Source organism: Erithacus rubecula (genome assembly GCF_903797595.1).
Source record: "Erithacus rubecula genome assembly, contig: scaffold_1138_arrow_ctg1, whole genome shotgun sequence".
Classification (NCBI taxonomy): domain Eukaryota; kingdom Metazoa; phylum Chordata; class Aves; order Passeriformes; family Muscicapidae; genus Erithacus; species Erithacus rubecula.
This window is the reverse complement of record NW_027636270.1, coordinates 6,838-23,666: the sequence shown is the minus strand read 5'-3', so window position 1 is coordinate 23,666 and position 16,829 is coordinate 6,838. Positions and strand designations below refer to the sequence as shown.

Below are 16,829 nucleotides of genomic sequence, written 5' to 3'. Positions count from 1 at the left end.
TTTTTGATATCTGTTTTTTTATTCCATTTAAATATTTGTGAAATTTAATCTTTATGCCTTTTAAACATTTTTCAAACTTACTCTTTATTCCTCTTAAAATATTTTTTAAATTTATCTCTCATTTCTTTGCAACATTTTAAAAATTTATTCTTTATTTCTTTTAAACACCTTTTGACTCAGTTTTTATTTCCTCTAAATATTTTTCCTTTCTCTTTATCCTTTTAAAGCCTCTTGAAATTATTTGATTTTCACATATTGAAATCTTAGTTTTTTCATTTCTTATTTGGCATTATTTTTAAAAATTCTACTTTACATCTCCTTGGAACTTTATTATTTATTTTTTCGTTCTTTAAAAAAAAAACAAACTAATTTTGTTTAAACGTTTCCCTTATTCATTTGGATTTTTGATTTTTTTTTTTCCAATTTTTTTATTTGGAAACCAAATTGGGGGAACCAACCCGTGCTGGACGTGGAGCCTTGAAGGTGACACCAAAGGTGACCCCAAGAGTGACCCCAAAGGTGACACCAAAGGTGACCCCAAGGGTGACACCAAGGGTGACCCTAAAGGTGACCCCAAGGGTGACACCAAGGGTGACACCAAGGGTGACACCAAGGGTGACCCTAAAGGTGACCCCAAGGGTGACACCAAGGGTAACTTCAGAGGGGTTGACCTGAGGTCGATCCCACAAGTGACTTGAAAGGTGACCCTGAAGGTGACCCCAAAAGTGACCTTGCAGGTGACCCCAGGTGACCAAGAAGATGATCCTGAGGGCAACCCCAAAGGTGACCTGAAAGGTGACCCCAAGAGTGAACCCAAAGGTGACCCCAAAGGCGACTTCAAAGGGGTTGACCTGAGGTCACTCACAGGTGACTCTGCAGGTGACCCCAAGGGTGACCTCAAAGGTGACCCCAGGGGTGACCCCAGAGGTGGCCCCAAAGGCACCTTCGAAGGGATTGACCTGAGGGTGACCCCACAGGTGACCTGGAAGGTGACCCCAAGGGTGACTCTGAAGGCAACCCCAAGGTGACCTTGAAGGTGACCTTGAAGGTGACCCAAAGAGCAAACTCAAAGGTGACTTTGAAGGTGACCCCAAAGGTGACCCTGAGGGCAACCACAAAGGTGACCTTGAAGGTGACCCCAAAAGTGACTCCAAAGGCGACCATGAGGACACCTCAAAGGTGCCCCCAAAGGTGACTTTGAAGACGACCCCAGAGGTGCCCCCAAGGCAATTTCCAAGGGGTTGACCTGAGGGTGTCCCCACCCCAGCGGTGTCCCCGCGTGTCCCCGCGCCCTCCCCGCGTTGCTGGCGCTGCCGTTCGGGCGCGGCTCTCTCGGTGATGGCCCCCTTGTAGGATGGTGGCCCCCATGGGATGTGGCGGGCGGGGTGGAGGGTTGCCGGCCGGCCGGCGGCCCCGGCGCGTCCCGCTTTAGATCTCGTTGTTCTGGCCGGCGCCGGCGCCGGGGCCGTACTCACTGGAGCGCGGCGCCATGCCCAGGTACTGCTTCAGGAACTCGCTAAACCTCTTCTGGTTGTTCCACTTCCGCGCCGACTTGCGCACCCCGATGAAGCCCCCGTACCTCTTCTGCACCCCCTTGGCCGCCCGGCCGGCGCCCAGCCGCCGCGGAATGTCCCGGTCCCGCTGCTGCTGCTGCTCGGGGCTGGGCGGCTCGGCGGGCAGCGGCGGCCAGCGCGGCGCGGACACGGAGCGAGCCCGCGGCGCGGCGCGGCGGGCGGCCGAGCACAGCTGCCAGGTGGCCCTGGGCACCGCTTGGCCCTCGCACTCCAGCACGCAGATCTGCGGGGACACGGGCAGGGGGCTCAGGGGGTTGGAGGGGAAGGGTCTGCAAAGGGTTTGGGGTGTTCCGGTGGGGTCGCGACGCGGGGGGAAATGCCCGTGGAAAGGGGCGGGGGGTTCGGCAGAGCTTGGCTGGGCTGGTGCTGGGAGGGGTCTCCAACTCCAGTCTCATTACAACCCCATTCCAAACCCATTCCAGTCCCTTTCCAGCCTCATTCCAACCCCCTTCCTGCTCCATTCCAACCCTGTTCCAACCCCGTTCCAGCCCCATTCCAACCTCGTTCCTGCTCCATTCCAACCCCATTCCAGCCTCACTCAAACCCTGTTCCTGCTCCATTCCAGCCCCATTCCTGCTCCATTCCAGCCCCATTCCAACGCCGTTCCAGCCTCATTCCAACCTCGTTCCTGCTCCATTCCAACCTCGTTCCAGCCTCATTCCAACCCCCTTCCTGCTCCATTCCAACCCTGTTCCAACCTCATTCCAGCCCCATTCCAACCTCGTTCCAGCCCCATTCCAACCTCGTTCCTGCTCCATTCCAGCCCCATTCCAGCCCCATTCCTGCTCCATTCCAGCCCCATTCCTGCTCCATTCCAGCCCTGTTCCTGCTCCATTCCACTCCATTCCAACCCTGTTTCTGCTCCATCCCAACCCTGTTCCAGCCTCATTCCAACCCCATTCCAGCCCCGTTCCTGCTCCATTCCAGCCCCATTCCTGCTCCATTCCAGCCCCGTTCCTGCTCCATTCCAGCCCCATTCCTGCTCCATTCCAGCCCCATTCCTGCTCCATTCCTGCTCCATTCCAGCCCCGTTCCATCCCCATTTTAACCCCATTCTTGCTTCATTCCATCCCCATTCCAGCCCCATCCCTGGGTTCCCAGAGGGATCAGGGTGAGGGAGATGCTCAGCATCGTGTCCCAACATGCCCCAGACACGTTCCTCATGGAATTCCACCCTCCTGCTCCACCATTCCGAGCTCTGCTGGGTCCTACAGCCCAAAAATCATCGAGTGTGGGATGGTGGGGGTGGGAAAGGACGGGATGGAGGTGGGACAGGATAGATGTGGGATGGGACAGAGTGGAGATGGGACAGGATGGGATGGAGGTGGGACAGGGATGGTAGAGCTGGGTGGGACAATGGAGATGGGACAGGATGGCATGATGGAGGTGGGACACATTGGAGGTTGGAAGGGATGGTGGAGGTGGAATGGGACCTCTGGACCATTCTGACAGTGAGGTGGGAAGCGATGGAATTAGGACAGGATGGTGGAGGTGGAACAGGATGGAGGAGGGATGGGATGGGATGGGATGGGATGGGATGGGATGGGATGGGATGGGATGGGATGGGATGGGATGGGATGGGATGGGATGGGATGGGATGGGATGGGATGGGATGGGATGGGATGGGATGGGATGGGATGGAGGTGGGATGGGATGGAGGTGGGATGGGATGGTGGAGGTGGGACAGGGACAGGATGGGATGGATGGGATCTCTGGCCCGCTCCCATGGCAGCTCCTGGTTCCTCCCCAGAGGAGAACTTTGCTCCTCTCCTTGCTGCTCTTCCCAAGGTTTCTCCAGCTGGGAATGTTCCTCTGGAGCCCTGGAGGTCCCACCAGCCCTCCCAGCTCTGCAGCATCTGCTGAGCTTCTCCTGCCCCATTCTCCAGGCTGATCTGCCTCGGGGTTGTCCTCGAGGATGTCACCAGGGTGAAGGTGGAGCCCAGCCACGTCCTGTCCTTCTCCAAGCTCTGCTGGGGGGTTTTGGTGCCACCAAACCCACCATGGCTGTGTCCCACCCCCTTTCCAAGCCAGCCCTGGCTCTTCTGTGGAGTTTTGGTGAAGCCAAACCCACCACGGCTTTGTCTCATCCCTTTCCAAGCTTGATTTGGCCCATTTTGGGATTCTGGTGTCACCAAACCCATCATGGTTGTGCCTCATCCCTTTCCAAGCTGGTCCTGGTTCTTCTGTGGAATTTTGGTGCCACCAAACCCACCATGGCTGTGTCTCATCCCTTCCCAAGCCACACCTGGCTCTCCTGTGGGGTTTTGGTGCCACCAAACCCATCCAGAAGAAAACCATGGAAGAGCCAAACTTGCTAAACACCCGGAGGAACCTTCTGGAAGGCCCAGCAGGGAAGGGTTGTCCTCCTGCAGGTGGCACCGTCTCCATCCCAGAATCTCCTCCATGGTGGGGTCATTCCAACACTGGAGCCCAGCTGGAGCTGGTGGGAATTCCCTCAAATCCCTTTTTTTTATCCCTTTTTTCCCCTCAAACAGCCCCGTTCTTCACAACAGGACCACCCTTCCTGGAGCTCCTCCACACCTGAACAAATTCTGGATTCCTTCCTGGAAATGCACCCAAATCTCTTTTTTTTGGGCCCCTAAATCCAAGGAATTCCCACGGGATGGGACAAGGGGGACCTGCTCATATCCAGGGGAGTCTCATGGCCACCTGTGGGCCCCCAAATTCTCTTCTTGGCCACCAGGGAGGTGCCACCAGTGGTCCCTTGGGGCTGCAGTTGGTTCTTCCCATTCCCAAGGGCTCAAAACCAAAATTGGGGGAATCGTCCCCAGGCGAGGCGGTTTTGGGGTCACTGCTGAGGATCCTCTCCTGCCATCTCCAAGGCTTTGGGAGGGTCTGGAGGGGACGGATCCCATGAGGGGACAGTTCCAGGGACATCCCTGGCTCCTTGGCACTGACCGTGGTGTTGGGGCTGCTGGAAGAGGTTCCTATCCCAGTCTTGGTCAGGAATCCTCGGAGAGCAGCACTCAGCACGGCCCCAGGAGACCCCAAATCACACCAGGAGACCCCAAATCCTGCCAGGAGACCCCAGATCCTGCCAGGAGACCCCAGATCCCGCCAGGAGGATCCTTCCAGACTAAACTGAGTCCAGGAGACCCCACATCCCACCATGAGACCCCAAATCTCACCAGGAGAGCCCAAATCCTACCAGAAGACCCCAAATCTCACCAGGAGACCACAAATCCCACCAGGAGGATCCTTCCAGACCAAACTGAATCCAGGAGACCCCAAATCCTGCCAGGGGACCAAAATCCCACCAGGAGACCCCAAATCACGCCAGGAGGCTCCTCCCAGACCAAACTGAAACTCAGGAGACCCCAAATCCCACCAGGAGACCCCAAATCCTGCCAGGAGGATCCTTCCAGACCAAACAGAGTCCAGGAGACCCCAGATCCCTGCAGGAGGCCCCAAATCCCACCTGGAGACGCCAAATCCCAACAGGAGACCCCAGATCCTGCCAGGAGGATCCTTCCAGACCAAAATGAGTCCAGGAGACCCCAAATCCTGCCAGGGGACCCCAAATCCCATCAGGAGACCCCAAATCACGCCAGGGGACCCCAAATCCCACCAGGAGACCCCAAATCTCACCAGGAGACCCCAAATCCCACCAGGAGGATCCTTCCAGACCAAACTGAATCCAGGAGACCCCAAATCCTGCCAGGGGACCCCAAATCACGCCAGGAGGTTTGTCCCAGACCAAACTGAACCTCAGGAGACCCCAAACCCTTCCAGGAGACCCCAAATCCTGCCAGGAGGATCCTTCCAGACCAAACAGAGTCCAGGAGACCCCAGATCCCTGCAGGAGGCCCCAAATCCCACCTGGATACCCCATATTCCACCTGGAGGCTTCTTCCAGACCAAACAGAGTCCAGGAGACCCCAAATCCCACCACAAGACCCCAGATCCCATCAGGAGGCTCCTTCCAGACCAAACTGAACCTCAGGAGACCCCAAATCTCACCACAAGGCTCCAAATCCCACCAGGAGACCCCAAATCCCACCAGGAGTTTCCTTCCAGTCCAAATTGAACCTCAGGAGACCCAAAATCTCACCAGGAGACCCCAAATCCCACCAGGAGGCTCCTTACAGCCCAAATTGAACCTCGGGAGTTTTTTGGGGACAGGGGACAATGGTGGCACTCACTGTGCCCAGAGCTCCTTGGGGACAAGGGACAGGGGTCAGGGGTGGCACTCACTGTGCCCAGAGCCCCTTGGGGACAAGGGACAGGGGACAGGGGTGGCACTCACAGTACCCAGACTGGTTTAGGGCCAGGGTGTCACTGACAGTACCCAGCGTGTTTTAGGGAGAGGGGCAGGGTGTCTGACAATACCCAGAGTATTTTTGGGACAGGGTGTCACTGCCAGTACCCAGAGTGTTTTGGGGCAGGGTGGCACTGATGATGCCCAGAGTGTTTTAGGGACAGGGTCGGGTGTCACTCATGAGCACATCGAAGCTGTCGTGATGGAGCAATACCCAGAGTGTTTTTGGGGGCAGGGTGTCACTCACTGTACCCAGACTGTTTTAGGGTCGGGGGGGGTGTCACTGACAGTGCCCAGACTGTTTTAGGGCCAGGGTCAGGGTGTCACTCACCAGCACGTCGAAGCTGTCGCGATAGAGCAGCACCCAGAGTGTTTTGGGACAGTGTGCCACTGACAGTATCCAGAGTGTTTTAGGGTCGGGTGTCACTGACAATACCCAGAGTGTTTTGGGACAGTGTGCCACTGACAGTATCCAGAGTGTTTTAGGGCCAGGGTCGGGTGTCACTGACCATACCCAGAGTGTTTTAGGGTCGGGTGTCACTCACAGTATGCAGAGTGTTTTGGGGCAGGGTGTCACTGACAGTATCCAGAGTGTTTTAGGGTCGGGTGTCACTGACAATACCCAGAGTGTTTTAGGGTCGGGTGTCACTGACAGTATCCAGAGTGTTTTAGGGCCAGGGTTGGGTGTCACTGACCATACCCAGAGTGTTTTAGGGTCGGGTGTCACTGACAGTATCCAGAGTGTTTTGGGGCCAGGGTCGGGTGTCACTGACCATACCCAGAGTGTTTTAGGGTCGGGTGTCACTCACCAGCACGTCGAAGCTGTCGCGATAGAGCAGGCGGTCGCAGTGCGCGCAGTCGTCCCGGCAGTCGCCGCGCGCGCGGGCGAAGAGGCAGAGCAGGAGCAGGTCCCAGAGCACGACCCTCATGGTGACACCGGCAGCGCTGCGGGACCCGACACACCCGGGGGTCACACAAACCCCCAGGGATCCCAAAACACCGAGAGATCCCGCAAAAATCCCCAGGGATCCCAAAAACACCCCAAGAATCCCAAAAACACCCCAAGGAATCCCAAAGAAAACACTCAGAACCCCGAACACACCGAGGGGTCACAAAAACCACTCAGAACCCCAAACGCCCCGAGGGATCCCAAAAACCCCGAGGGATCCCAAAAAAAACCCCACTCAGAACCCAAGCGCCCTGAGGGATCCCAAAACCCCCGAGGGATCCCAAAAAACTCAGAACTCCAAACGCCCTGAGGAGTCCCACAAAAACCAGTCAGAACCCTGAACACACCGAGGGCTCCCAAAAACACCCCGAGGGATCCCACAAAAACTGCTCAGAATCCCAATAAAACCCCGAGGAATCCCACAAAAACCACTCAGAACCCCAAACACCCCGAGGAGTCCCACAAAAACCCCGAGGAGTCCCAAAAAAACCAGGAAACCCCGAGGAATCCCACAAAAACCACTCAATCCCAAAAACCCCGGAGGATCCCAAAAAAAACCCGAGGAATCCCACAAAAACCACTCAGAACCCCAAACACCCCGAGGAGTCCCACAAATACCCCGAGGAATCCCAAAAACCCTGAGGGACCCCACAAAAACTGCTCAGAAACCCAAAAACCCTGAGGAATCCCACAAAAAAAACCACTCAGAACCCCGAACACACCGAGGGGTCCCAAAAACCCTGAGGAATCCCACAAACACCCCGAGGGGTCCCACAAACACCCTGAGGGAATCAAAAAAAACCACTCAGAATCCCAAACACCCCAAGAAATACCACAAAAACACTCAGAATTCCCCCCAAAAAATGGGAAACCCCAAGGAATCCCACAAAAACCACTCAGAATCCCCAAAACCCCGAGGAATCCTACAAAAACTGCTCAGAATCCTAAAAACCCCAATAAATCCCACATAACCCCTGAGGAATACCCCCCAAAAAAGGGGAACCCCAAGGAATCCCACAAAAACTGCTCAGAATCCCAAAAAAAGGGGGAAACCCCAAGGAATCCCACAAAAACCCCAAGGAATCCCATAAAAACTGCTCAGAATCCCCCAAAAAATGGGAAATCCCAAGAAATCCCACAAAGAACTCCTGAAATTCCACGAAATCCTACGAAAACCCCACAAAATCCCATGAAACCCCACAAAATCCTGCTAAATTCCATAAAATTCCACAAAAACCCCCGTGAAATCCTGCAAAATCCCACAGAAACCCCATGAAATCCTACAAAACCCAGAGACTGCCACAAAATCCTGCAAAATCTCATGAAATTCCACAAAATCCCTGTGAAATCCCACTAAATCCCACAAAACCCCATGAAATCCCACAAAACCCAGTGAAATCCCTTGAAATCCCAAATATTCTGCCAAACCCCGGAAATTTAAAAAAAATATCCTTGTGAAATGTCATAAAATCCTGGAAAATCCCATTAAATCCCGTGAAATCCCGTGAAATCCCCCAAATCCTATGAAATTTCACTAAACCCTGCAAAATCCTATAAAGTCCCTCAAAATGCTGCAAAATTCCATAAAATCCCATAAAATTCTGGAAAATCTCACAAAATCCTGCACAACCCATGGAATCCCACAGAATTCAGTGAAGTCCATCAAAATGCACAAAATCCTGCAAAATCCCACAAAATCCTGCTGAATTCCATAAAATCCTGCAAAATCCCACAGAATCCTGCTGAATTCCATAAAATCCCATAAAATCCTGCAAAATCCCACAAAATCCTGTTGAATACCTCAAAATCCCACAAAATCTTGCACAATCCCAAAAAAAATCCTGCGGAATTCCATAAAATCCTGCAAAATCCCACAAAATTCTGCACAACCCATGAAATCCAATAGGATTCAGAGAAATCCCTCAAAATCCCAAAAAATCCAGCAAAATCCCACAAAATCCCACAAAATTCCAGAAAATCCTGGAAAATCCTGGAAAATCCTAGAAAATCCTGTTGAATTCCATAAAATCCCACAAAATCCTGCACAACACATGGGATCCCACAGAATTCAGTGAAATCCCTAAAAATCCCACAAAATCCTGGAAAATCCCACAAAATCCTGCTGAATTCCATAAAATCCCTCAAAATCCCATAAAATCCCCCAAATTCTGTTGAATTCCATAAAATCCCATAAAATCCTGGAAAATCTCACAAAATTCTGCTGAATTCCATAAAATCCCATAAAATCCTGGAAAATCTCACAAAATTCTGCACAACCCATGAAATCTGACAGAATTCAGAGAAAGCTCTCAAAATCCCAAAAAATCCTGCAAAATCCCACAAAATCCTGCTGAATTCCATAAAATCCTGCAAAATAATAATAAAAAAATACTGCTTAATCCCATAAAATCCTGGAAAATCCCACAAAACCCTGGTGAATTCCATAAAATCCCTCAAAATCCTGGAAAATCCCACAAAATTCCATAAAATCCCATAAAATCCTGCAAAACCCCACAGAATCCCCCAAGACCCCACAAAATCAGGCAAACCCAGACGGTGCCTGCACCAAAATTTGCAAATAATCCCATTGGGAAAAGAGCTGATCCCAAAAGGACCCGGTGTGGTTTTTCTGGGATTCTCCTGGCAGGGTTTATTTTATTTAGGGTTTTGTGTAGGATTTTGTTTGGGATTTTGTTTTGGTGGTGGGGTTGGGCACGTTCCCAAAGTGGGATCATTCCCTCCCACCCCAATTCCTGCTCAGGGCTGGTTTTGGGGTCCTGTCCTGTCCCCTCTGTCCCTGTCCTGGGAGGTTTTGGGGACCTGCCACCCCCCTGTCCCTGTCCCGGGATTGCCGGGATCTGAGCCCAATTCCTACAGAATTCCCACAGAATTCCCACAAAATTCCCACAAAATTCCTACAGAATTCCCACAGAATTCCCACAGAATTCTGTGTCCCAGCTGGCTTGGCCAATGGGTTCAGGGGACAATTCAGGGACCAGACACAGGTGACAGGATGAGGAGGTGGCACCAGGATTTTGGGAAAATTCAGGGACCAGAGAGAGGTGACAAAGAGGGACAGGATGGTGATGTGGCACCAGGATTTTGGGACATTTCAGGGACCAGGCACAGGTGACAGAAATGGGGATGTGGCACCAGGTTCAGGGGACAATAAAATGACCTGACAGAGGTGACAGAAACGAGGATGTGGCACCAGGTTAGGGGACAATTCAGGGACCAGGGGTGACAGAGATGAGGATGTGGCACTGGGATTTTGGGACCAGGCAGAAGTGACAGAGAGAGGAATGTTTCATCAGGATTTTGGGACAATTCAGGGACCAAGCAGAGGTGACAGAGAGGGACAGGATGGGGATGTGGCACCGGGATTTTGGGGCCAGACAGAGGTGACAGAAACGAGGATGTGGCACCAGGTTAGGGGACAATTCAGGGAGCAGAGGTGACAGAGATGAGGATGTGGCACTGGGATTTTGGGACATTTCAGGGACCAAGCAAAGGTGACAGAGAGGACAGATACGGGGATGTGGCACCAGGTCTAGGGGTAATGAAGGGACCAGATGGAGGTGACAGAGGGGACAGGATTGAGATGTGGCACCAGGATTTTGGGGCCAGACAGAGGTGACAGAAACAAGGATGTAGCACTGGGTTCAGGGGACAATGAAAGGACCAGACAGAGGTGACAGAGAGGGACAGGATGGGGATGTGGCATCAGGTTCAGGGGACAATCAAATGACCTGACAGATGTGACAGAGATGAGGATGTGGCACTGGGCTTAGGGGACAATTCTGGGACCAGACAGAGACGACAGAGAGGGACAGGGTGCAGATGGGGGACCAGGTTCAGGGGACAATTCAGAGAGCAGAGGGGACAAAGAGGGACAGGATGGGGATGTGGCACCGGGTTCAGGGGACAATTCAGAGACCAGGCAGAGGTGACAGAGATGGACAGGAGAGGGGTGTGGCACCAGGATTTTGGGACCAGGCAGAGATGACAGATGAGGATGTGGCACCAGGATTTTGGGACATTTCAGGGACCAGGCAGAGGTGACAGAGAGGAGGATGGGGCACTGGGTCTAGGGGGTAATGAAGGGACCAGACGGAGGTGACAGAGGGGACAGGATTGAGATGTGGCACCAGGATTTTGGGACAATGAAGGGACCAGACACAGGTGACAGAGATAAGGATGTGGCACCAGGATTAGGGGACAATTCAGGGACCAGGCAGAGGTGACAGAGATGAGGATGTGGCACCTGGTTCAGGTGACAATTCAGAGAGCAGAGGGGGCAAAAAAGGGACAGGATGGGGAGGTGGCATCAGGATTTGGGGACAATGAGGGGACCAGGAAGATGTGACAGAGATGGGAATGTGGCACCTGGTTAGGGGACAATTCAGGAGCCAGACAGAGGTGACAGAGAGGGACAGGATGGGGGTGTGGCACCGGGTTTTGGGGACATTTCAGGGACCAGACAGAGGGGACAAAGAGGGTTAGAATCGGGATGTGGCACCAAGATTTTGGGACAATTCAGGAAGCAGAGAGGGACAGGACGGGAATGTGACAGCGGGTTCAGGGGACAATGAGGGGACCAGGCAGAGGTGATAGAGATGAGGATGTGACACCCGGATTTTGGGACATTTCAGGGTAGAAATGACACGATGGGGCTGTGACCCCGCATTTGGGGGCTCCCAAATTTCCCCCCCCACCCCCTTGCCGAGTCCCTGCCTGGCATGACGGTCACCTTTTGTCCCCGCAGGCAGGCAGGCGGTGACAAGTCCCGGCTGTCACCCGCCGGAGGGGCCGGGGGACGCTGATAAGGAGCAGGATCCAGGATTAATCTGCACCGAGTCATTAACGGCGCTCGGGTGAGTCACAGCTCCCGCCAGAGGCCGGGCCCCCCCGAAAACCGCTCAACCCCAAAAAAAAAACCACCGCTGCCACCCCCCGGCCCTGTCCCCGTGTCCCCAAGAGTCCCCAAGAGTCCCGCGCACCCGTGGGAAAACCCTCTCTGGGCATCCCCCGCCCCAAAATTCACTTTTTGGGTTGTTTTTTTTTTTTTTTTTTAGGGGGGGTGGGAGCGGTTTCAAGCCTCTTCCTGAGTTTTCCAGCCATGAATCCATTAAAAAAAAAAAAAAAAAAAAGATGCGTTTTCCCCCCAATATTTTCCCTATTTCCCCCATTTCTCCACATTTTTTTCTCCAGTTTTTTTCCCCTCATTCTTTCCCCACATTTTCCCTCATTCTTTTCCCCTTTTCTCTCCCATCTTTTTCTCTCATCTTTCCCCTTTCCCCACACGGTTTTTCCCATTCTTTCCCCTTTTCGTCGCATTTTTTCCTCATTCTTTCCCCATTCCCCACATCTTTATTCTTCCCCTTTCCCCCACATCTTTTCCTCTCTTTCCTTCCCCTTTTCCTCACATTTTCCCCTCATTCTTTCTCTTTTCCTCACATATTTTCCCTCATTCTTTCCCTTTTTCCCCCCACATCTTTTTCTCTCATTATTTCCCATTTCTCCACTTTTTTCCTCATTCTTCCCCCATTTCCACCACGTTTTTTTCCCATTCTTTTCTCCACATCTTTTTCTCTCATTCTTTCCCTTTTCATCCAAATCTTTCCCTCTCATCCTTCTCCTTTCCCCCACTTTTTTTTCTTCCATTCCTTTCCCATTTCTCCACTTTTTTCCCTCATTCTTTCCCTTTTTCCCCACATTTTTCCCTCATTTTTTCCCCACATCTTTCCCTCTCACCCTTCCCCTTTCCCCCCCATGTGTTTCTCCCATCCTTTCCCATTTTCCCCACATTTCTCCTCATTCTTTCCCCCACGTTTTGTTCTCATTCTTTCCTCATTCCCCCACATTTTCCCCCTCATTCTTTCCCATTTCTCCCCAATTTAAAGAACATTTTCCCCCTCTTTCCCAAAGGATTCTCCCTGCAGGTGTCACATCCACCCCCGCGGCTCCTCCAGGACACAAAATCTTCCTTTTCCTCCCCAAAAAAAACCCCACCCCATCCATCCCGGAGCTCCCGCTGCCCCGGGGCTGAAATCCGGACTTGTTTTATTTTATTATTCCAAGCGCTTGGAATTACCCTCATTAATTTTTGAGACGAACTATAAATAAAAATAAAAAAGAGATTTTTTTTTTTTTGCTGTTGGTTTTGTGTGGTTTTTTTTTTCTGGAAATCCAGCCTGCGGTGGAGATAAGGGCGGGTTTATCCATCAGGACGAGCGGATTTTTCTGGGATGAGGTGGGAAAATCCATTGTGGGAGCAGCGGGAACGGGAATAAACCCCGGGAGAGGAGCTGGAAGGGGCAGCAGGTGCTGCCTCTGATGGGATTTTTTATCCGCTCGATTTGAGGCGATTTGAGGCCGTGGAGACGCTCCCAGCCCCTCTTCCCATGGGATTATCCCGGTTTTGGGATCGCCCCCAACACCCCAAAAGCTCCAGCGTTTCCCGGTTTGGGATGATCCCGGAGTAAAACCATCCCAAATTCTTTATTTTTTTTTTCCTCCTCTTTTTTTTTTTTTTTTCCCACCCTTCTCAAAGCCAAGGCCTGATCCAGAGGTGGATCCTTCATGGAAAGAGGGAAAGCTTTTCCCATTTAAAGAAAGAATTTTTTAAAAAAATCAAATTATTGACAGAGAATCTCTCCCGGCCCTGCTCCTCCAAATCCTGGCGGGATTTTTTTTTTTTTTTTTTTTTTTTTTGGCGGGGGGGATTTCAGGGAAATCTGCGGGATTTGGGAATGATGGGGGTGGTGGTGGTTACAGATCCTTGGCGGAGAAATCAGCGCTGCCTTTTCGCGGTGCCCCTCAATCAGGTAATTGGCCATAATTGGCCAAAATGAGGCGGCGCGGTGTGACTGGAAAGGCAGATGGGAGCCGGCAAAAGGCGGTTTGAAGGCACAAAAAATACAAAAATAAAAATAGAGAATAACATTTTTTGTTGCCCCTCACACATCCCAATCTCCTCAGCCCCTCATTCCTGATTTTTTTTTTTTTTTTTTTTTGGTGGAGGGGTGGCTCTAAAGCGAACAAAGCACCAGCACCAAAAAAAATATATAAAATAAGGAAATAAAAATATATCCCGTGTGATTTTTTGGGGGTGATTTTAGGGGGAAGATCCCGGCGAAGTCGCGACTGGAAGGAAAAGGAGCGGAAATACGGGATGGGCAAACTGCTGCCCCAAAAAATCCGCCCCAAAAAAATAAAATTCCCGCTTATCCCGGAGGGAAGCGCAGCACCCGCGGCTCCGGGCAGGCCACGCCGCCTCTTGTTGCATCCTCTGGATTTTGGGGCTGCAGAGCCAAACTTTTCCTCGGCGGGGACAGCGGGGCCGGATCCCTCCCGGCCAGTCGGAAAAAAAGCAGGAAAAAAAGAGGAAAAAAAAAAAACAAAACCCAAAAAATCGCGATCGGGCAGAGGAATTCCTACCTGCGCTGAGCTGCGGCTCCGGTCCCTCCGTGACTCGCGGGCTGAGCCGGAGCCGCGCGGGTTTTATAGCGCGGCACCGCACCCCCGCCCCGCACACGTGCGCGCCGCTGAGCCCACCCCCGGCGCGAGCGGCCCCCGGCCCCAATCCCTCAATCCCGCATCGTCCATCCTGCGTCCCCTACCCCGCAGCCCCAACCCCGAAATCCTGAATCCCGCATCCGGAATCCTGCAGCCCGAATCTGGAATCCCGCATCCCGAATCCTCCATCCTGCATCCCGAATCCCACATCCGAAATCCTGCATCCCAAATCCTCAATCCTGCATCCCGAATCCCGAATCCCGCATCCCGCATCCGAAATCCTACATCCCGAATCCCGAATCCCACATCCTGCGTCCCCTACCCCGCAGCCCCAACCCCGAAATCCTGAATCCCGCATCCGGAATCCTGCAGCCCGAATCTGGAATCCCGCATCCCGCATCCCGCATCCTCCATCCTGCATCCTGTATCCCGAATCCCACATCCGAAATCCTGCATCCCGAACCCCTCATCCCACATCCTGCATCCTGTATCTTCCAGCCCCAATCCCTAATCCCCCAGCCCCAATCCCGAATCTGGAATCCCGCAGCTCCAATCCCAAATCCTGCATCCTGTATCCCGCTTCCCGAATCCCACATCCTGAATCCCACATCCCGCAACCCCCATCCTGCATCCTGTATCCCCCAGCCCCAATCCCAGAATCCTGAATCCCGCATCTGGAATCCTGCATCCTGTATTCCCCAGCCCCAATCCCGAATCTGGAATCCCCCAATCCCCAATCCCATATCCTCCATTCTGCATCCCTTATCCCGCAGCTTGCAGCCCGAATCTGGAATCCCACAGCCCAAATCCCAAAATCTGTATCCCGAATCCCACATCCCACATCCGAAATCCCACATCCCACATCCGAAATCCCTCATCCTCCATCCTGTATCCCACAGCCCAAATCTTGTATCCCTCATCCCGTATCTGGAATCCCGAATCTGAAATTCCGAATCCAGAATTCTGCATCCTGCCTGTGTCCCACATCCCGAATCTGAAATCTGGAATCCTGAATCCCGTGTCCTCCTCTCATCCTGTATCCCACATCCTAAATCCCACATCCCTCATCCCACATCCTCCTCTCATTCTGCATCCCGTATCCTGCATCCTAAATCCTGCATCCCACATCCTGTATCCCACATCCCACATCCTAAATCCTCCCCGCACCCCACATCCCATATCCCACATCCCACATACTAAATCCCCCTATCCAGCACCCCACATCCCAAATCCCACATCCTGAATCCTTCATCCTGAATCCTGCATCCTACACCCCACATCCTGTATTCTCCCTACATCCCATATCCCACATCCAACACCCCAAATCCCATTTCTTGCATCCTCCCCACATCCCATATCCCACATCCCAAATCCCACACCCCAAATTCTTCCCACATCCCAAATCCTACACCCTGAATCCTCCCCAAATCTCACATCCCAAATCCCACACCCCAAATTCTCCCCATATCCCAAACCCCATATCCCAAATCCTCCCCACATCCCAAATCCCACACCCTCAATTCTCCCCATATCCCAAATCCCACATCCTCTCCACATCCCAAATCCCACCCTCACATCCCAAACCCCCCATCCCAGATCCCACACCCCAAATTCTTCCCACATCCCAAATCCTACACCCTGCATCCTCCCCAAATCTCACATCCCAAATCCCACACCCCAAATTCTCCCCATATGCCAAACCCCATATCCCAAATCCTCCCCACATCCCAAATTCCATATCCTACATCCCACACCCCACACCCCAAATCCCACATCCAAATCCCATATCCTACATTTTCCCTACATTCCAAATCCCAAATCCCATATTCTTCATCCTCCCCACATCCAAAATCCCACATCCCAAATCCCATATCCTACATTTTCCCTACATTCCAAATCCCAAATCCCATATCCTTCATCCTCCCCACATCCAAAATCCCACACCCTGAATTCTCCCCAAATTCCCACATCCCAAATCCCACACCCCAAATTCTTCCCACATCCCAAACCCCATATCCCAAATCCCACACCCCACATCCCAAATCCCATATCCTACATCCCACAACCCACATTCCAAACCCCAAACCCCAAATCCCAAATCCCATATCCTTCATACTCCCCACACTCTGAATTCTCCCCATATCCCCACATCCCACACCCCACACCCCAAATCCCACATCCCAAATCCCATATCCTACATCTTCCCTACATTCCAAATCACAAATCCCATATCCTTCATCATCCCCACATCCAAAATCCCACACCCTGAATTCTCCCCACATCGCAAATCCCTCAACCTGTATTCTCCCCATATCCCAAATCCCAAACCCCATATCCCAAACCTCCCATCCCAAATCCCACACACCAAATCCTCCCCACACCCCAAACCCCGTGGAGCTGCTCCCTGCCGTGTTTGGGATCAATCCCAAACTCTTCCCAGAGGGAATTTTCCCACCTCACACCCCCCAAATCCCACTCCCGAGGGTGGGGATCACAGATTTGGGATTTG

General features: G+C 52.5%; 1 protein-coding gene and 1 long non-coding RNA gene across 2 annotated transcripts; one reads left to right on the top strand and one right to left on the bottom strand.

Annotated features, from left to right (window-relative positions):
- Positions 1-447: 447 nt before the first annotated feature.
- LOC306815282 lies at positions 448-1,262 on the top strand. Its single transcript, XR_013777373.1, has 4 exons — positions 448-495; positions 568-615; positions 820-856; positions 1,252-1,262. It is a non-coding gene; the product is annotated as an uncharacterized lncRNA (long non-coding RNA).
- Positions 1,263-1,420: 158 nt separating this feature from the next.
- PNOC (prepronociceptin) lies at positions 1,421-6,782 on the bottom strand (the record flags this gene model as incomplete). The annotated part of the gene is made up of 2 exons (XM_079331869.1): positions 1,421-1,797; positions 6,663-6,782. 2 exons carry the CDS (start codon positions 6,780-6,782, stop codon positions 1,429-1,431), a joined length of 489 nt encoding a protein of 162 aa, XP_079187995.1. The 3' UTR covers positions 1,421-1,428.
- Positions 6,783-16,829: the final 10,047 nt, after the last annotated feature.